The sequence below is a fragment of the Astyanax mexicanus genome, chromosome 18 (genome assembly GCF_023375975.1).
Source record: "Astyanax mexicanus isolate ESR-SI-001 chromosome 18, AstMex3_surface, whole genome shotgun sequence".
Lineage (NCBI taxonomy): Eukaryota > Metazoa > Chordata > Actinopteri > Characiformes > Acestrorhamphidae > Astyanax > Astyanax mexicanus.
In genome coordinates this window covers 21,054,738-21,077,134 of record NC_064425.1, presented here as the reverse complement: position 1 = coordinate 21,077,134, position 22,397 = coordinate 21,054,738, and the positions used below count along the sequence as shown (strand labels likewise).

Below are 22,397 nucleotides of genomic sequence, written 5' to 3'. Positions count from 1 at the left end.
GTCCTTCTGCTCACTCTCTAATGCCTCTCTCTCTCTTTCACTCTCTCTCTCTCCATCTCTCTCTCTTTCTCTATCCCCTTATCGCCCTGAGCTGAGTGTTTCTCCCTGCTGCTTTCTCCATCCCACACATTTACTGTCTCTCTCTCTCTCTCTCTCTCTCTCTCTCTCTCTCTCTCTCTCTTCAGTTGCTTCTCCTCATCTCCATCTCTTTGTGCCTCTAAATGCTTTTCTTTCTCATCTTGCTCTCCTCTCGCCTCTCCCTAACTCACTCACTCACTCTCTCTCACTCTCTGTCTGCCTTTTCTTCTCCATCACTCTGTAAACACTCCATCTCTCTCTCTCTCTCACTCGCTCACTCCTTCTCTCTCTTTGTCTCTGTCACTCTCTCTCTCTCTCTTTTTCTCTCGTGTAAACACGCTCTCTCTCGCTCGGCTCTGTACTGAACCCTGGCGAAACATGCTCAGCGCGGCGGGAAATCACAAACGCACCTGTTCAGCCACTTAGAAACGGGGCAAGGCTGTCTCCACTCGTTTTTATGATGTGTTCTTTATTGTCCTGGCACCTCCGCTTTCCCCTCGTCCCCCTTCCTCCCCCGCTACTCTGGAAGAGCTTCCTCTGCCTCCTGACCATTAGCTGAAAGTCACGCTGACCATTGCCTATGAATAAACAGCAATTAGTCTATAATGATTATCATGTGAATATATATACATACAGTTCTAGAAAAAACTAAGAGACAACTTCAGTTTCTGAATCAGTTTCTCTGATTTTGCTATTTATAGGTACATGTTTGAGTAAAATGAACATTGTTGTTTTATTCTATAAACTACAGACAACATTTCTCCCAAATTACAAATAAAAATATTGTCATTTAGAGCATTTATTTGCAGAAAATGAGAAATGGCTGAAATAACAAAAACAGATGCAGAGCTTACAGATCTCAAATAATGTAAATAAAACAAGTTCATAGGGCGGCACGGTGGCGCAGTGGGTAGCACTTCCGCCTCACAGCAAGACGGCCTGGGTTCGATTCCCGTCTGGGGCGACCCGGGTCTTTCTGTGTGGAGTTTGCACGTTCTCCCCGTGTCTGCGTGGGTTTCCTCCGGGTTCTCCGGTTTCCTCCCACAGTCCAAAGACGGCACGTTCAGGCTAATTGGGACTTGATTGAAATTGCCCCTTAGGTGTGAGTGTGTGAGTGCGTGAGTGAATGTGTCTGTGTGTCTATCTGTGTCTGTCTGCCCTGCGATGGATTGGCGGCCTGTCCAGGGTGTATCCTGCCTTCTGCCCGATGCCTGCTGGGATAGGCTCCAGCATCCCCCCCCCCCCCCCCCCCCGCGACCCTTCACGGATAAAGCGGTTGACAATGAGATGAGATGAGATGAGAAAACAAGTTCATATTCGTAAAGAGTTTTAAGAGTTCAGAAATCAATATTTGGTGGAATAACACATGTTTACAATCACAGTTTTCATGCATCTTGGTATGTTCTCCTCCACCAGTCTTACACACTGATTTTGGATAACTTTATGCCACTCCTGGTGCAACAAATCAAGCAGTTCAGTTTGGTTTGATGGATTGTGATCATTCATCTTCCTCTTAATTATATTCCAGAATTTTCAATTTGGTAAAATCAAGGAAACTCATAATTTTTAAATGGTCTCCTATTTTGTCCAGAGCTGTATACACATTACATATATTTACATATGTTTCCACCTATTCATGGTGAACTATTTTCAGTCCAGCAGTGACACTCCAGCAGCACTGCTGTGTCTGATCCACCATTTATTCCAGCACAACACACACCAACACCATGTGACCAGTGGCCCTATTCGGTTCTGACCATTAAAGAACAGGGTAAAAGTAGTACAATAAAATCTGCAGGGAATCATATGTTTCAGCTTACAGTCTGTAATTATTCAACTGCACAACACAGTCCTGATAAAATGGATGGTGTCTGTAGTCATAAGAAAGTGGTGCAATTCATTTTAAAAAGTGATTTTATGTTTTAGTCAGAAAAACTAATATTATCAAGTTGAGTGTAAAAAAAAAAAAAAAAAATTGTGACTTGAACCAACTTTTAGTTACTATATGTGTCAATGCTCTTTCTACAGTGTTGGTTCATACAACTTTCCCATAAGGCTCCTGGCACCATATATTTGCATATTGGGCGTGGCCTCTCCCTTACTTACCATCTTTGTGTTGTCTGTTGCCCAAAGCTACCTTATCCTGGGCAAAGGTTAATTAAATGTTGATTGGATTAGTTGCTGGGTCTCAGTGTTGAAGGCTGTAAAAACAAGTAACCTTTATTCTGTGTTCTTTTTGCTCGCTGTATGTTGGCTTGAAGCTATAAAGTTCACTCTTATGTTGCTATCAATATTGGCAGTTTTTTAAAAATGTGCTAAATATTTTGGGAATACATATATATACATTAAATCAAATATATTGTTTAAGCCCACAATGCTTGAAAGAAGTTATCACCTAGCTTTAACTTAGTTCCCAGTTAATATATATTTTTCAGTGTTGTTATGATTGATTGTTGTGTGTAATGCAAATGGGTTGTGCAGTTAAGTGACAGTAATAACTGTAGACTGAGGGTTCAAAGGCGAGTTCCACTGTGGGGTCTGGGATATGTTTCCAAACAAATGAAGTTCATTATATAACCGACTGTATAATTACTTATGTAATTATGTTATTACATGGAAATGGTTATTGCAAAACGATAGTAATAACTGCAGACTTGTGAGGGTGAGCTGCAGGCGTGTCCCGCAGGGCTTCAGAAGGCCTTTGATTTGTGAAATGCGTGAGTCATGTGTATATCCCCAATTCGCTGTTGGGGACATGAAAGTAATGAGTCACCCCGCTGCGTCAATAAGCAGCCTGTAGGCACTGTGGCTGGTCCAGCCGCTTATGTACCGGCCTAATCCACAGATCCAGCTCAGCCCTGTGGGATAGCTCTGCCGTCCCTGTGAAAGCCGGAGCCGAGAGCGGCGTAGTGCTGCTGCACAGGAGTACAGCGTGTGTCACCTGGGCCTGAGGTGCTTGTCCTGATTGATAACGGGCCTCATCGATCGGCCTCAGCCTGTAGGTGATGTGCGATTTGAGAGAGAGAGTGCGTGTGTGTTTAAAAGCACCCACCTACTGTTGATCGGTAAAAGCTTTGGGCAGCATGAAAGAGCACACATTTCCACTAAAGCACAAAGGCACAGTGTGGATAAAATATGTTGCAGGTATGTTATCACATATTTTAATAATTAAAGAAATACATCATGCTTACAGATTATTTTTTTACACAGCGAATTTCTGGAGTTCAAAAATCTGCACAGCAAAATCTGTTTTTTTTTTTAATAAACTCCCTGAGAGTTAATATCAACTCATTTTTGGACTTTTAACTCTGTTCAGGAGTTAAATCTGAACTGTTGTAGGAGATTTTTTCATTTATCTCATCTAGAGTAAAATACAGCTCTCAGCTGGAACTCATTTTAGCCTGAAGTCCTTCACAGTATTAAAAACAATGTAAAAAAAAATTGTCTTATTAACCTAATATTTTCAAACACTGCAGCTTTCAGTACATTACCAGCACTTTCTTACAATTTACAGTGCAGAAAATGGCAACTGGCTCTTACAACCAACACAATACTGGCTAGACAAGCAGCCATTATATAAAATATCATAAAATACCCCTTGGAAGGAGCCCTGGTGGGCAAGACTGCACACTGATGGTAAGCTATTGGGGGACAGTGGGGGACAGAGAGTTCAGTCACGCTTCTCAAGACCCTGGAATAAGCTCTGAAATAAACTCTACACCACCAAAGACTTCCCCTCAACTCAACTTGTAGTTTAAGATGAAGAATAAATTCCATTTTGAGTTTTAGTCAGACGAACTAATATCATTAAGTTGAGTTAATTTACGGACCAATAAAACTCAATAAGTTCAGAGAACTTCAACCTGAAAACTTAAAAATGTTTGTGGAGCCAATGGAGAAAAAAAATGTGATTTCAATCAACTTTTAGTTACTACACATGTCAATGCTCTTTCTACAATGTTGGTTCATACAGCTGTCCCATAAGGCTCCTGGAACCACATATTTGCATATTGGGTGTGGCCTCTCCCTTACTTACCATCTTTGTGTTGTCTGTTGCCCCAAGCTACCTTATCCTAGACATGTATGAGTGTGTTGTTTGGTGGGCGTCAGTGTTGTAGACTATAAAAGCAGGTTAATGTTGATCTGTGTTCTTAGTTGTCATGGTGTGTTGGCTTGGAGCTACAGAGTTCATACTCGTGCTGCTGCGGTGTTGTACTGGCAGTATTGATAGTTCTACAAACATATGCTGTGTATGTATGTATGTATATATATATTTATATATATATGTAGGTTTTTCAATACTTAAAAAAAGAGGTGAGATAATTAAAGTATTGTTATGTGAACAAAACTCAGTTAGGTTGAATAAACTTAAAATGTCATGTATTTACAACTTAACTGAGTCAAAGCTTTGATTCAGTTAAGTTAGATGAACTTAAAATTGTATATATTGTATGTATATATAAGTTAATTGATTCAAAGCAAAGAAAACTTGACTGAATTGCATTGTAGGTGTTAAAAAAGTTTATTGTTTTTGTTTGATTACATTCAGCAACAAGAACAGAAGTCAGAACAGAATGATAGATGATCATTATAGAGTATTGGATGTAGCATCATCTCAGAGGACACAGTTCCGTGCTTCACAGCTCAATGCTGCACTGAAAAAAAATATTTGTTGGCTCTTAATAAACTTGACTCAGTCAAGTCATTGTTTTGCCTTGACTCATATAAGTTGTAAATATATACAATTTTAAATTTTTGTTTGTTCCAACAACAATCAACTGCCTTTTGTTTTAAGGAAAAACACAGCTTACAGAATTTAGTTTGTTAAAAAAATATATGTTGGTATTCTCAACATATTTTACTGAACTGCTAATACTGACAGCTTAACACTGCAGTCCCCGTGTAACCAACATACTGCGAGCACTAGGAACACAGAATACAGATGACTTGCTCTTACAGCCTACAACACTGCATCCTGGCAAACAACAAATATACATCTCACTAATTCACATCTAGAATAAGGTAGCTTTGGGCAACAGACAACACAAAGATGGTAAGTAAGGGTGAGGCCACAGCCAATATGCAAATATATGCTGCCAGGAGCCTTATGGGAAAGCTGTATGAAGCAACACTGTGGAAAGAGCATTAACACATATAGTATACTAAAAGTTGGTTAAAATCCCATTTGTCATTGGCTCAAAAAAAAGCATTTCTAAGTTTTTAGGTACTAGCCAGTGAGCTCACTTAATTAGATAATATTTGTTCTTCTGGCTAAAACACAAAATCACTTTTTTTAAAGTGTGTGGGGGGCTTCAATTCTTCAACCCCCTTCAATTCTTACCTGGAATAGTACTGTCAGTACTTCTACTACTACAGGCACTATTGGTAATCTGTGTGTTTTTTTCACATGAAAATAAATTAGCACTCTTCTAAACTCTTCTTGACTAATTGAATCTTTCTGCATTATCAGTATCCAAAGCACAGTTCAGCAGTGACAATATATCGTGCAGCCCTAGTTGTGTCTCCCCCCCACTTACTCACACACTAACACATGGTCCCGTTTTAGCAAGGGCACTACGGCAAGGGCAGAGCAGACCTTTGTTTACAGACTTGGCCAATGAGCACTGTGCATTAGAGTGGGTCTGCAGGGATACGCAGTTGAATTAATGTCCAGGCAGCGTGAGGGCCGGCTGCAGATTCAGTGTGTAACTCCTGCGGCCTGCGCGGCGGACACACCGTCCCAATACTCTCCCCAGGGCCCGAACATCACCTACTGCTAATGGCTTGTTAAGGAAGGCAGTTGCAGGTGTGCCGGATGTGTCACTGCATTAGCGTGTGCTTGTTTTCAGGCGAGCGTGAGCATTCATTTCTCACGCTGTGCTGCTGTTACATACAGGTTATGCTCTCCAACACAGATTCATGTGTGTGATAGAGCAATACTGGCTAAACCTGCAGTCAGAATAGACATGGAGAAAAGCTGCCTGTTGAAAAAAAAAAATTGTCCCAGTGTAATGCAATGTATTCACCCACCATGAATACACACTTATTTCATATTGACCCAGGGGTGTAAGAAATGTTTTGTTAAGTATTGAAGTATTGCAATACTGTGTTTTGCAATACTGTATCGATTCTCAAAAAAATAAAATCAATATCATCTCAATTTGAAGTTTGCATGCAAAATTTGGTGGTGGTACATTTTGCATTGTGTGAGTGCTAAATAGTAGTGTTAATATATATATATATATATATATATATATATATAATTCAGGGCCCACTCTTTATAGCAACATAAATGTGATAAGTGAACTATTTCACAACTAACTCCTTGGTTTGGAGGCTGTACTTTATCAATCAATCATCAATCAAAATGTATTTATATAGTGCTTTTTATTTATTTATTTATTTGTTTGTTATTGTCGTATTTTAACATACTTTCATGTTAATAAACTTTAGTAATATTCACATAATTTATCATTTTAAGTTAACCATAGGTATTCTCAACATATTTAGTAAATTATTATTTTACTGCCAATACTGACAGTATAATACTGGAGCAGTATAAGAGTAAACTCAGTAAATACTGAACTCAGTAGCTCAAAGTCAGCATACTGTGATCACTAGGAACACAGAATAAAGTTAATGCGCTCTTACAGCCTACAAACACTGAGGCCTGCCAATCAACACGTATATTGTATTACTGCACGCCAAGGAAAAGGTACCTTTGGGCAACAGACAACACAAAGATGGTGAGTAAGGGAGCGGCCACACCCAGTATGCAAATATATGAAACCAGGAGCCTATAGGAAAGCTGCATGAACCAACACTGTAGAAAGTTCAAGTCACGTTTTTTTATTGGCTCAACAAACATTTTTAAGTTTTCAGGTTGAGTTGTTCTAGCCGGTAAATTCACTCAACTTGATAATATTAGTTCTCCTGACTAAAACACAGAATTACTTTTTAGAGTGTATAGACTACACTTTTTTAATCTCATGTCATGTTTTAATCTTCTGGTCTGTTCTTCAGCCAGGCTGTTAAATACCGGTATGCTGATTGACAGTCTAATTCTCTCAGCACCGCATGCTTATAAACACAGGGGCTACAGAGAGTACATCCTCATTCCACAAATCCAGGTACCTGAGGGCCACGCTAGCGGTTTAGTGTTTTCTCGGCTCCAGAACACCTGTTTCCAGATCACCCAGGATTAAAGCCTCAGTTTAGAATCAGCTTTCAGCATCTTTGTGCTAATTTAGCGCAAAGGCGAAAATGCAAAGCTGATTTAGAAACAAACGCAGACGCTTTATGGCTCCGCACGCGCAACACAAAGTCACCATTATACCTCTGATTCTGGCGCTGGAAGTGAGGTAACCCTTTCCCCCCCCCGGAGAGAACGACGGCTTTCAGCACCATCCATTCAAATCATTTCATTAATTTAGGCTCAAAGGCTCAATCTATCAAACAGAGCCAGAAGCCTATTGTATTTGCAGCATATTGTGCAGCCAGCAGATAAAACAAAAAAAAACCCTGCCTAACTAGCTGAAGCCGAGTTCTTTTCTGAAGCATTTAGTATTTCATAATTAATTACCACCACAATTCAATCCTGCAGGGTTTCTGAGGAAGGCTTGGAGTATATACGGTATATGATGTTTAGTTTTAAAAATGCATGGCAGCAGCAGCAGCAGCACTGCTGATTAGAAATAAAGGCGAGTCAAGGCTCTGCAGGGCAGTAGCGTGTTGAGTCATTCCATTGGCGGAGATGGAATGACTAACATTTGGTGTGTACTCTGTTTAATTAATGAGGTGAAGGCAGAATCTTAAATATGCTTAATTACTCCATGTATACCGGCTTTATGACGGAGTATTAAAAACTGGTGCTTGTGAGCAGCGACAAAGGATGATAAACTGAGGGTTACAGTGTGAAAAGAATTGATGAACAGTCTGTATAGAGTGTGTTGTCACAGAGCTCTTTAACAAGTCTTTTTAACAAAAGTAAAAACTAAGACTTTTGTAAAAAAAATAAAAATAAATAAATAACATACCTCTTATCATTATGTAATGAATAGATTACAAGTAACAGTGTAAGTCTACAGAATTTACAGAATAAATTAGTCAAATTAACCCTATCAAAGTGATCATCCCACTGGTGATACTGTACAGCTCTGGATTTGCTATTTATGGGTCTGTGTTTGAGCAAAATAACATTGTTGTTTTATTCTATAAACTACAGACAACATTTCTCCAAATCCAAATAAAATTATTGTCATTTAGAGCATTTATTTCCAGAAAATGAGAAATTGCTGAAATAACAAAAAAAAAGATGCAGAGCTTTCAGACCAAAAAAAAATGCAAAGAAAAAAAGTTCATATTCATAAAGAGTTTTAAGAGTTCAGAAATCACTATTAGGTGGAATAACCCTGGTTTTTAATCACATTTTTCATGCATCTTGGCATGTTCTCCTCCACCAGTCTTACACACTGCTTTTGGATAACTTTATGCCTGCACTCCTGGTGCCAAAATTCAAGCAGTTCAGCTTGGTTTGCTCGTTGTGATCATCCATTTTGATCATCTCTTGATTATATTCCAGTGGTTTTCAATTTGGTAAAATCAAAGAAACTCTTTTTTTTTCCCAGAGCTGTGCAATATATCACTTTACAAAAATAATTCTTAATGGAATCATCAACCAAAGAATTCTTTGTAGCATCTTTATTTTAAGAGTATACTGTATATGAAAGATGCACACTGAGTTTCTGAATGAAATGCAGTTTGGATCAGCAAGAGACCTTGCTGTTTTGTTTAATCAGATATCCATTATTCAATAATGAACGTGAATAATGGATGAAGTGTATTCATATTGATGTGTTTACTTGTTCTAAAAGGTAGTGTGGGATGCCAAAATCTAAATCTTTTGCTTTTGTTACATCGATTAAAAATTCATGCTGCAGTCGTGCTTAGAAATCACACATTTCATTATTTTCTTTGTGAAAATAATGAAAGATTATACCGCAAACATTCTTGATTTTTTTTTTGCGTGTGTGTTGGCCTTGAAGGGTTAACTAATTAGTGTGCAACACTAAATAAAAAAAAGTTGTAAAGGACTTTTATGTTCTGAACTTGTTGAATCTTTTGGAAGCTTTCTGAAAAGCAGTAATGTGAAATTCTGTGTTTGTTCTTTATTGCTGCACAACAGCTCTGCTGGTATTTAGATGAATGCTCCTAATTTGGGTAATTTGGATAATTTGGGTGGTTACTGATGGCATTTGGGTGTTTTGGTCGGTGATAATTAACGTTAGACCAAAGCATTTCAGAGCATTTCTCTGAACAGATCTTTTTCTTTTGCAGTTTTGACCTGGTCTCTAACGGGGGTGTGGCCATTGCCCTGCGCTTTGAGCGTGCTCCCTTCATCACGCAGGAGCACACGCTGTGGCTGCCGTGGTCGCGCTTCTTCGTTATGGACACCATCGTCATGCGGCACGAGGTCAACGACATCCCCAGCTGTGACCTCAGCAGCTTCACCAGGCCCAGCCCACTCGTTCTGCCCGCCCCACTGACCGCCTTCGCCGGGAACTGCCCCGAGAGGGGCGGCATCGTCCCAGAGATCCAGGTAAGAGATACAGGATGACATCACTGCTTTTTAGTAAAGTTGTCCCTATTGTCAGATCAGAATAAAAATCAGAATCATTTTATTTTGCCAAGTATGTTACACATACAAGGAATTTGGCTTGGTGAGAGCAACACATGTATGACATAGAACAGTTAAACCGACTATTGACAAACATTACATATTGAAAGAAGGTACAATAAATAATAAATATAATAAGAATAGAGTTAAAAGTACTAAAGGAATAAAGAGCACAAAAGAGCAACAGAAGCTAAGAGATAAATGAACAGAAAATCAGAAAAAATCAGAACTGTAAACATATAAATATTATTGTATTATTGTATTGGATTCTTAAAGGTAGGTTTATGTTAAATATTGTTTAAAGAAAGTGGCAGATGATGTTTAAATTACAGAAAACATCTGTGCAGCTGTGCAAATAAGCAAAGTGCAAGTGAGCAGTCAGTAAATGCACTCAGTACAGTTCAGTACTGTGTGAGGGTTGGAGACTCAGAGGTGTCCACTGTGGTTAAGGGGTGCTACAGCTCTGGGGAAGAAGCTGTTAGCGTGTCGTGTACAACCTTGTACCCCACACGTTTAGCAGTGCTCTGTGATTGGCTAGTGATGACATTTCATTCATTTAAAAAGTTCCACAGACCCTTGATGGAAATGTGGTGAATACTGCATAAGCTTGTGTGAAGAAAAGCAATCATGCTCTCAGTCTTCAGTTTTGCTACGCTGAAAAAAAAACGGTGCTCAGTCAAATGCAATGTAGGTGTGCGGATTGCTTTTCAAGGTGGATTACACTCACTTCAGACCCAAATTCAGCATTTAATTCTTATAAAGCAAATCCCTGCTAATTGTTTTTGCAGTAAGGAGCTCAAATCTCATCAGAGTGGCGTGAATATGGTTTTGCTTTTCAGTTAGAATGTTTTTTTGGGTTTGTGTGTGTGTGTTTGTGTGTTGGAATTGGAAGCAATGTTACTGGAAGTATTAAATTAAATTATTTTTTTTTGTGTGTTATAGTCATATTTATGTCTTTTCAGCCCATAAATAAGCATGCATACATCCATAAATTAATAACAAGAAAAACAAAAGTACACTTTTTTTTTACATATATACATAGTGTAAATACAACACATGCACTCCTATAAATATGGTGAATTATGATCTACAGTTTGTCATAGGATACCACTTTAAGGGGGTTTATAAATAGTTTATAAAGGAGTTTAAATAATAGTTATAAATTTATTTGTAAATACATTAAAAACATAAATAAGCACTTACAACACCTAAATAGACAAAAACAAAAGTGACAATAACTTTTTTTTAACATATCTAATAAAATAATAGAATAATAGAAAGTTCAGTCATTTTATATGATATAATAGTTAAATAAATAAAATTATTAACAGAAATGTTAATGCTGACTGAAGGAAAAGACCAAGTATGATAAACATCTAGTAAGATCTGAGGTTTAACAGTATAGATGAATGAAGATTCACTGTTTGGTACACCACAGGCCACTGTTGCCCTTTCTATTTGTGTGTTGTAACTGCTTATTAATGGTTTATAACCTAATAAATATTAATAACCATTTATAAACCCTTTAAAAAGGAGCCTTATTTTAGAGCAGATTAATGAACACTTCTGCTGGTAAAACTTTACGGATGTTTATTGTCTGATTCATTGTAGAAAGATGTAAGAAGATGAGCAGTGTCATTCTGATGCTTATATTCATTCATGTTCATATTCATTACAGCTGTAAACACTTTAACAGTAGTGTTAATGTGTTTCTGTGTGTTTGATTGGCTTGTGATGACCCTGGATGAACAGTTGGCCTTAGCTTCTAAATGACCAACTACTGCTCTAATGATTCACTGGAAATGGGTCTTGTCCCTCCATCGGACTGTGCCTGCAATTTAGACCACGGTGGTGATAGATCCCTCTCTCTCTCTCTCTCTCTCTCACACACTCACACATGCAGTATCCAGATTGGAAAGGGTGAACATCAGGATTAGATGGGGGTGTGACTCTTGCTAGTGACGACACTGTCATTTTTATCAGTGGTGGGTAATTGGTTGGTGATACATGATCCAATTTAGCATCGGGGCAAAATTCTGCTTAACAGAAATACAGACGCTTGTTGAGTTTTTAGTCAGTAGTGAGGAAAGGGCTGTGGGGTCGTTGCTTCTCCAACATAAGCATACATTTTTCAGTTGAAGGGCGGAGAGGGCTGTGGTGCGGGCAGTTCTAGCTAGTGTGTGTGTGTGTGTTTGCAGTTTTGTGTATAAAGATTGCTCCAGATGTTTACCAATGTATCTGCGGCTCTGTACTTGAATAACTATTTGTTATTAATCTATGTTTGAGTGTCTGTCCTTGCATTTCTCAGTGTGTGTTTATGTGTGTGTGTGTGTGTTTGTGTGTACACTCTTCATGAGCCTGTGTGTTCCTTTCTAATTATTTTGTCTCCCACTTTGCTTTACAAGATTAACCCTCATGCCCTCCTCAAATTTTGCACCCTCTGGACACCTTCGTGGCAAAAATGTACACGCACCAAAAAACTGCTCTTAAATCATTATACATTAATTCTTTTTTCTGCTTTTTTTTCATAAATCACTTAATCAATTTCAGACCTACTCAAAACTACCAAACATTAAATAATTTTCAGGATTTTAACCCTTTAAATGACAGTTTAATTATTTGAATTATTGCTTTTTGTTTTGCAAAAAAACACGAAAAATTTATTATTTTCCATAAAACAAACAGTGGACAGATGGGGAATTGGTGGTAATTACAGTCTTGGATATGTCAAAGATTAGCAACAAAATTGTTTTGATTGCATTATTATTTTTTATGTAGTGCCAGATTTCAAATTTTGCACCCTCTGGACACCTTCGTGGCAAAAATGTACATGCACAAAATCAGCAATAAAATCCTCATATGTCAATATTTTTTTTTGCTTTTTTTTTCATACATCACTTAATCAACTTCAGCCCTGATCAAAATGATCAAATATTCAATAATTTACAGGATTTTAACCCTTTAAATGACGGTTTAATTACATTAATTATTAATTATTCATTAAAAAACCCACAAAAATTTAATTCTTTTCCATATAATAAATAGTAGATGGATGGGGCATTGGTGGAAATAAGAGTCTTGGATATGTCAAAGATTAGCAACAAAATTTATTTGATTGAATTATTACTTTTTATGTAGTGCCAAATACTCCCTCTGGACACCTTCATGGCCAAAAATGCCCCATTGACTTCCATTGAAACCACATTTTTTTATCTCACTGCAATTACAGTATAAAACCATGCATTCTGAAATGTTAGTATTTCATTTTGAAGAAAAGTAGTGATATTTGACATTTTTACTGTATTCCATTAGATTCAACAATTTTCCCATTTTAGGCTGATGAATTAAATTCTTGTAATTTTGCCAGTTATATTATGGAGCCATGTGACTAACAGGGGACCCCCTAGAGTGTGTGTGTGTGTGTGTGTGTGCAATCAGTTTAGAAAGAAAGAACACTTTTGTTGGCATTGCTGTCACAAATGTACAATGGAATTAGAATTCTGAATTTGCTCCTAAAAGTTTAGCTTCCTTTCCTTTCCTTTCAAGCAGACCAGCAGGCCCTGCAGCATGTGACCTGGTGCTCTCTACAAATACACCTGTTACACTTGATGCAGGTGGTAGAGGACCTCTTCTTTAGGCCTGTGCACAACCAGCACACACCTCTCTTTCTGGTGGCAGTAGTGCCAATGGCAGTATCAGTTGTTTCTGTATGAGCAGCAACAGGGGCCTGTAAATCCACCACCATGGCAGCAGCAGCTGCTGTACGTGGAGGGTGCCGTCTCCGCACAATTTCTGAGGACACCATGGATTTCCCCAGCTCCTCTAAGAACAGCCTCCGTCTGTATGTTCTTTGCTGGTTCCAGGAGGGAACCACAGCAGTGAACAGCACGAAAGCATTGAAGGCGGAGATATCGATGCAATTGAAGAAGAGGACAAGAGGCCACCGGGAGGTCCGCCTCCTACAGCTGTAGGTGCTGACCACCTACGAACAACCAAGAACAAAAAAAATATATATATAAATAAATAAATACTTATCCTCATCATTCACAAGTATTTTATATAATTCATTCTTTATGTAAATGCAATAAATATATCTAATGAATGATAAACAATCATAATAAATACATATTTATCTCAAACACAAACATGAAATCAGTGAGAATAAATAAAATCTGGAATCAGTTCATAAAGTAATAAAAGCATATAATCACATACCTTGTCAAGGTTGTCCACGCCACCCTTGCAGTGATTGTAGTCAATGATGATTTGTGGTTTCTGCTTCTCATCCTGATGTACAGCTGGCTCCCGGTGTTTCGTGCTCAAAAGGAGGACATTTCTTCCCCGCCTCGGGATGTAGCTCACTGCTGCGGTGGTGTTTGTGAATGCAAAAAGAGATGAGAAGACAGCTCTCCCCTTTGTCTGCTTCAATCTGGGGGGAAGCTCAGGCTTATTTGCTCTGATGGTCCCTACCAGAGCCACCTTCTTCGTCAGAAGCTCCTGGGCAAGTGAGTAGGAAGTGAAAAAATTGTCACAAGTAACTGTGACACCCTTGAGCCCCTCAGTCATATCCAGGATGACTCTCTTTCCCTGGCCCATTTCTGGAGCTCCACCAGCGGGTTTTCCAGTATACACCTGGCACCTCCAGGCATATGATGTGGCGACGTCTGTGGTAACCCAGATTTTCAGCCCATACTTCGCTGGCTTGCTGGGCATATACTGCCGGAATTTGCAGCGGCCTCTGAAAGGTACAAGCTGCTCATCGACACAGATGTTCTCCCCTGGATTAAAAAGGAGTGGGAGACGCTGCACCCATTTGTCCCACATATTACGGAAAGCAGAAAGCTTGTCCTCTTTGTGTCGGCAAGGACGGGTGAGTCGATCATCGAATCGGAGGCTGGCACTTATCAATTGAAATCGTTTGTGGGACATGGTGGCTCTGAAGACTGGTCTCCCATTCTGGTCATCCCACAGGCTGCGGGTAGATTCTCCTTTGGACCGGTACACACCTGCCAGAATGAGAAGTCCCATGTATGCTCTAATCTCTGTTTCATCTACATCACTCCATCCTGACACCGAACGCCTCCCATGCAGGTTTGTCATTTGTAAAATCAGCTGGATCATGTCAGGAGTGAAGAAAAGGTCAAAAGAAGATGCCACATCATGGATTCTGGTTATGGCATATCTTGTGGGCCCTGCAATCATGCCACTGGGTGCCTGAATGTAGCGCAGTGTCTTGGAATGAGATGGAGACCAAACTTGCCCATTTTTCGCTGTCCACTCACTGTTAAGATGGGCAGGATCCTCAATGTCCTCTTCACTTTCAGAGGAAGGGTCAGAGGCACTCTCAGAAATGGAGGACTCCAGTGACCATTCCGTGTTAGACTCCGCGTCGAAGCTTGTGTCTTCTTCAGAGGATTCCTGCAGCTCGGTTGTAGATAAAGGCTGCATGACCATTTCTAATGCTTCCTCTGTACTAAAATGTCTCTTCATTTTTCCTGCAGGTCTTTCTCCTTCTCTGCTCTCTATGAAATGACCCCTCAGCCAAACTGCACGTTTATCTTTGGCTGTGAAAGCAGCCAGGTGCATAAACATACTAATAGTTTTTTTGTTGTTGTTTTTGATTACATCAAAGACAAGAGGCCATGATTTTACTCAATCACCTCTTCAAAGACATCCATCAAAGGTGACCTTTTTTCACCCCAAAAATATCAGTGTGTGCTTACAGATTCACACACACACTCTCATTATCTCTCTCTTTCTCACAGGCCCCCCCACACACACACACACTCTAGGGGGTCCCCTGTAAGTCACATGGCTCCATAATATAACTGGCAAAATTACAAGAATTTAATTCATCAGCCTAAAATGGGAAAATTGTTGAATCTAATGGAATACAGTAAAAATGTCAAATATCACTACTTTTCTTCAAAATGAAATACTAACATTTCAGAATGCATGGTTTTATACTGTAATTGCAGTGAGATAAAAAAATGTGGTTTCAATGGAAGTCAATGGGGCATTTTTGGCCATGAAGGTGTCCAGAGGGAGTATTTGGCACTACTTAAAAAGTAATAATTCAATCAAATAAATTTTGTTGCTAATCTTTGACATATCCAAGACTCTTATTTCCACCAATGCCCCATCCATCTACTATTTATTATATGGAAAAGAATTAAATTTTTGTGGGTTTTTTAATGAATAATTAATAATTGATGTAATTAAACCGTCATTTAAAGGGTTAAAATCCTGTAAATTGTTGAATATTTGATCATTTTGATCAGGGCTGAAGTTGATTAAGTGATGTATGAAAAAAAAAGCAAAAAAAAATATTGACATATGAGGATTTTATTGCTGATTTTGTGCATGTACATTTTTGCCACGAAGGTGTCCAGAGGGTGCAAAATTTGAAATCTGGCACTACATAAAAAATAATAATGCAATCAAAACAATTTTGTTGCTAATCTTTGACATATCCAAGACTGTAATTACCACCAATTCCCCATCTGTCCACTGTTTGTTTTATGGAAAATAATACATTTTTCGTGTTTTTTTGCAAAACAAAATGCAATAATTCAAATAATTAAACTGTCATTTAAAGGGTTAAAATTCTGAAAATTATTTAATGTTTGGTAGTTTTGAGTAGGTCTGAAATTGATTAAGTGATTTATGAAAAAAAAAGCAAAAAAAAATATTGATGTATAATGATTTAAGAGCAGTTTTTTGGTGCGTGTACATTTTTGCCACGAAGGTGTCCAGAGGGTGCAAAATGCATCCAGAGAGTATGAATGACGTGTAAGAGTAAAAGACAATAGATTTCAAAAATGTAATGAAAAAGCAGATTTTCTGCAAAAATTCATGCCACTAGCTGCAACATAGCCAAAATGATCACCAAATGAAAAAAAAAAGTTGAGGAGGGCATAAGGGTTAATCGCTCAGTTCTACATGCAGTGCAGTCTGCACTATTAATATCAAACTATATCTGCCCAATCCCTGCTCTCACCTTCCTGTACCACACACACACACACACACACACACACACGTGTGATTCTCTTAATATAATGTAAGGACATGGCCTCATATATTGTCATGTATCTCAATCTTTGATATACTTCACTTTTTTCATATAATGTAAATCTGACAGCATCTTTATAGTGTGTCCAATTTTCATTCATGATGAATTCACCAATAGAAATGCTTTAAAATAGCTTAAATAAAATGATTAAAAAATAAAGTAAGCGTTTTTCTTCTATTGCAATATTCAATATTCTATTTTGTCTTCTTGTTTTTTTTTTCTTTATCTAACAACAATATTCATATCTAATATTCAAGTACAAAAGATTCTAAGCATTTAAGGTCATCCCTTTCAGAACAGTAACATTTGCATAACTTGTCATAACTTTGCAAAATCTCAAAAATAGCCACAAAACGTGGAGATACAAGGTTTTTGCAGGACATACATTCACATGCTGAAATGTTAGGCACTAAAGCACGTTATTTAAATGTATTGCTTGTATAAACATCACATTAAAACATATGCAGGAAAACATTAATACCGTAAAAGTATCAAGAATCCCTAAATCCTAAAAAAAAATGCCAATGCTAGACTCCCATTAGGACAGCTTTGGGGATGTTTTATTAAAAACTTTAATGTAACAACACCACTTATTCTAAAATGAGTGTTTTACTGACCAAAAAAACAAGTATTGCTCAGATTATATACATTTTTCTCTTTTTTTTTTTTTTACAGGTGCCTAAAATGTTCCTTCAATACTGTATTTAAATAAGTTAAGTGCCCCATATACATAGTAATGTATAAATGTTAAAAAAAAGGTGCACATCCTCTGGTGGTGGTTTTTAACGAATCCATGTAAATCACACCTTTTTTTTTTATCTAGCCAGTTCAATAAATTCAAATTCTTTGCTAAAAAACAAATAATACAATAAGTCAAAAGTTGCTGGACACTCTTATTTCAGAAATTAAGTACTGGACACCAACATACTCTTAAAAGACATGCCCCCATTACTCTCTTATTACTTGCTGGGGTACTGAGATATGTCATCTGAAAGGGTGTCCTGTGACTTTTAACTTCACTTTTATTGTCGATGTAAAGCTCAGTTCCAAAACAATGTCATAAAAACAAAAGAAAGGAATGAATCCCTTCACAGTTTAAACTTAATCTATGTTCTTTTTTTTAGCTGTTACTTGATTCAGCAGAGCATTTTCAGACACAGTTTCTCCAGCATGATACATCATCTTTGTTATCCTCTGTATCTGCGCGATTGTGAGGGAGCCGGTGGCGATGTTAATTGCTCTGTTCTCGTCTGCAACGAGAAAGGGATATATGTGTTGACTTAATGAGAGCGCCGCAATGTGTGTCTAAACGACTATAGGGAGAGAAAACCTCTGAACCAATCACGTCTCTGCAGCAGACCTCGCGCTACCCTTTCACTGGCTGGGTCTGTTCTGCAGATGTTTGAAAGTGATTTCATTTCGTAGTGAACTGCTTTTGTTATGGCAGGGAGGCGGAGAGAGAGCGCTTTAATTGATGTGGTGTTATCAAATCTTAGCACATTTCCATATCTGCATTCCAGACGTGCACATCTGCACTTTACTGATGTGGTTGTTTAAAAAACATGCGCTGTGCCAAATGAACTTCTGGAACATTGTGTACTTGAAAGTTGTTTTGTTGTTGGTGCTTTAAAAAGGACGAGATCATGGTCCATTTGTGTACATTCATTCTGTAACTTTCGTAATTGGTCAGTTTTGAATGATTTTAGTTACCATAAACAATAAGTAATTACAAATTTAGACTGATAAAGGCAATGTCATATTTATTGAGCTACACATATGCAACATGTAATGCAACATGGTAGACATCTCAGCATTGTTGTAGAGAGTTGTAGAGAGGTTCTTAATGGTGTCCTGTGATAATATATTGAATATTCTCATGCCGTTCCTGTGTATTTTGCCAACAACACAACTATGTGAACAAAGATAAGAATTTTAATGGAAGTCAGATATGGTTCCCTTATTGATTTTTTTTTCTAAGAGTCTCAAGCTCTGTCTCTCCTCCTCCTGTGTCCCTGTAGGCCCTACAAGAGGAAGTGCGGATCCCAGGCACGGACGTGCGCCTCGGGTATCTGAGCAGCCGTACTGCTGGATACAAGTCCTTACTGAGAGTCACCCTCACCCACGCAATCATCCCCTTCAACCTGATGAAGGTTCACCTGATGGTAGCGGTGGAGGGACGTCTGTTCAGAAAGTGGTTCTCAGCTGCTCCCAACCTTTCCTACGACTTCGTCTGGGACAAGACCGACGTCTACAGCCAGAAGGTGCACGGCCTGTCTGAGGCTTTCGGTAAGTGGATTATCTGCATGGATGGATGAGCAGTTTCTGGTGAAGGATGAATACTTCTGGTGGGGAGATGCTTCCCACTAATTATGCTCTCTGAGACTCCTGGCCACAGTTGGCTTTGGCATCATCTAAGATGATGGGACTTTAGAATGCTTTTAATGCCACATAAGCAATTCTTTTTGAGAAAAGGAAAAAATCAAGCTTTGAGATAAACATAATGAATTAGACATGTGGTTCACACAATTCAATTAAAAAAAAAATGTTATTCAATTCTTACAACAGCTGTTGTCACAAACCCGAAATTCTTATGAGAAAGCACCACAGTGGCAAGATGTTAGTGGCAACAGTGGCAAGAAAAAAACTCCCTCGCACTAACCCTGCGTTAAAACTAGAAGGCGATGAGTCGCTTGTGTCGCCCCGTGACACAAGCTCATCGCGCGCGTGTATAAATGGTCCAGCTTCCAACAAGAAAAAAGGCACAAAAAATTGTATTGCTTCAACGGCCCTAATTTTTTTTTTTATTAAATGTGTGATTGTATTAAATATGTATTTGTTAACTAAATTAATATCACTTAAAATTATAGGTCAGTTAAAAATAAATATATACATTCATTATCCATTAATTTTTATTCCCGCTTGACAAATATACATTTTGGAGGGAAAATATGGTATAAATATGAGAAATCGCTGCCAGTTTATTCTGTAGCTATGACTCCCAAACTGTGATTTCCCTGTGCTGGAAACGCAGCCGTTCCCACAGATCGGCGTGTGTCCAGCCCATAGTAGGAACGGACTGCGGAAGGAACCAAAAGTTCAGAAAGCAGAAACTTGAAAGACCTCTGACCGCCTTGTTTGTGATTGGTCTAAAGAAATGCTGGAAGCCAATTGGGTTAGAACGTTGCTTCGCCGTATCATAATTAATTTGCATAAAGTTGAGGAATTTTTTTTGTTGCTTATCACCTCTCACGTGTCGTGGCGAGATGAATGGTCACCTGTCACTCTGTCGTTTCCAGTGTGAATGCAAGATAAGAGGAGGAAACCTTGGGAGGACCAAGAAATCTAATATGAGGAGACAAAAGTGCAAATCATGTTTTTTTTAATTATGCAACCACTTCAAAAGTGATGCTATATATATATATATATACTGTTTCGTGTGTGTATTTTGTGATAGTGTATGACAGCTGGAATCTAACTGTAATGTTTGCTCTGATTGGTCAGTGTCTGTGGGCTTTGAATATGAGTCGTGTCCTGATTTGATCCTGTGGGAGAAGAGGACTGCCATTCTCCAGGGCTACGAGACCACTGCCTCCAACCTGGGGGGCTGGAGCATAGACCAGCACCACGCACTCAATATTCAGAGCGGTGAGCTCAAGCGCACACCCACACACACACACACACACACACACACACACACACAGAGCGTCTCCACTGATGTGCACAGTCATTCCAAAATCAACCCAGACCATATAGCAGTTTTTAACGTTACAGTTCTCTGGTCATTTCAGCACAGTGGACCTCTCTCTAGGCTAGTGTGACATTCTCACGACTGGGATGTCATGTCCACTGTGCTTCTTTTTTCTTTTTCTTCTTTTCTTGCGAGAAGTCAATTTCGGTCCTGCCGCCTGAGTTGATTGTGAAAGAAGCGAGTGGCGCGCACAGAAAAACCTTCTCTCTCGCCACTTTGTGTCAGAAGCGAGATCTCCCGCCAGCGCCCGTAGACGCTCATCGCAGGAAATGAGGCGTGCTTACGGCAGGAGTGTGTGCGGAGCGCAGGTGGCACTTCGATCTGTCACTGAAAGCAGTCCAGTCGTCAGGAGGACAGGCCGCGCGGACAGAGGACTTCCACTGAAGTTGATTTTGTTTGTCTCCTCGTCAAGTGTCTTCACTCGTTTATTGTGTCTCTCTCTCTCTCTTTCTCTTTCTTTCTCTGTCTTTCACCCCTCGCTCCCTGCAGACCTATATCCCATTTACGCTCTTTTTGAATCTCCCTTGTTTAATTGGCTCCGCTTCCTCCCTCAGTGCTCTGAGAGAGTTAGCTAGCTGTTTGGCTGTGATATTGTTCACTGTTTCGCACAAACAAAGCCACAGGTACTCAGTGGAGAAATTTGGTGCACCATTTGGGTTTTACTGGAAATTGACTTATTATTTTAGCTTTGCTTCAGCTGAAGTTCTGCAGTGAGCATATGGGAAGTACACAACAAAAAAAAGCCCCAAACAAATGGTCTGAGGTAGATTTTGATGTATTTCTTTTAACATTCTGAAGTGTTTGTTTCCTGTGCTGCATTTATGGCAATATTTGGTTCTTATTCAGAGTGACTCATATTTGAATCAGGAAACACAGACAGAAAAAAACACATTAGAGGAGTCTTGCCCAAGGACTGTTATAATATATAATATGACGATGAAAAGAAAAGAAAGAATAATTCACTTCTTTAACAATAACCTACCCCAACATGGATCATCACAGGATGTCTGCAGTGTTTATAATTGATTCACACACATTGATCAAATTAGTTAATTAAAAAAAAACATAGGAGTGGTTACAATACTTGGGGGTTGTAATCACACCAGCAAACCAGTGCTAAACCAGTACATTTACAGTAAATTAACAGTCTATAGATTCATACATATACAAAACATATTTAAACATATACATCCTCGAGGTTGACCTTGCCTAAGATGATGATTGGTCTCAACATGTTCGATTAGCGTGTTCAAATCCTAAAACAGGCACCAGAAGTTTCTGTCTGGTAAGATGCAATAGGCAGCCCTTGTGAAGCTCACATACAGCTCTGGAAAAAAATAAGAGACCACTTAAAAATGATGAGTTTCTTTGACTTTACCAAATTAAAAACCTCTGGAATATAATCAAGAGGAAGATGGATGATCACAAGCCATCAAACCTTGATGTGCTTGAATGTTTGCACCAGTAGTGACAGAGTTATACAAAAGCAGTGTGTAAGACTGATGGAGGAGAACATGCCAAGATCAGAGAAATCAGAGAAAGTAATTCAGAAACTGAAGTGGTCTCTTATTTTTTTCAGAGCTATATATCTTATAGTCCTCAAAATACTGATTAAATGTACAGTTTTCAACTCCAATATGAGACCGTAAGGCCTATCTCAGTTTTACGCATGGTTACATATCAATCAATCAAAAGAATTCATCAGAGATCATGAAGTAAAACTGGATAACCTATTGATCATGCTAATTACTGATTAAGGTAAAAAACTGATTATTTGTTTAATTGAGAATAACACAATATACTATAGGACAAAACTCCTCCTT

At 38.7% G+C, this 22,397-nt stretch overlaps 1 protein-coding gene across 11 annotated transcripts in view; it reads left to right on the top strand.

Annotated features, from left to right (window-relative positions):
* The window catches only part of tenm4 (teneurin transmembrane protein 4), a 332,448-nt gene that overhangs the window by 258,387 nt on the left and 51,664 nt on the right, over positions 1-22,397 (top strand). For all 11 annotated transcript variants that reach the window (XM_049467313.1, XM_049467314.1, XM_049467315.1 and 8 more), the window contains 3 exons: positions 9,415-9,676; positions 18,845-19,112; positions 20,328-20,471. In XM_049467313.1, the coding sequence (XP_049323270.1) occupies positions 9,415-9,676; positions 18,845-19,112; positions 20,328-20,471 (674 nt within the window). The remainder of the gene's footprint in view (positions 1-9,414; positions 9,677-18,844; positions 19,113-20,327; positions 20,472-22,397) is intronic.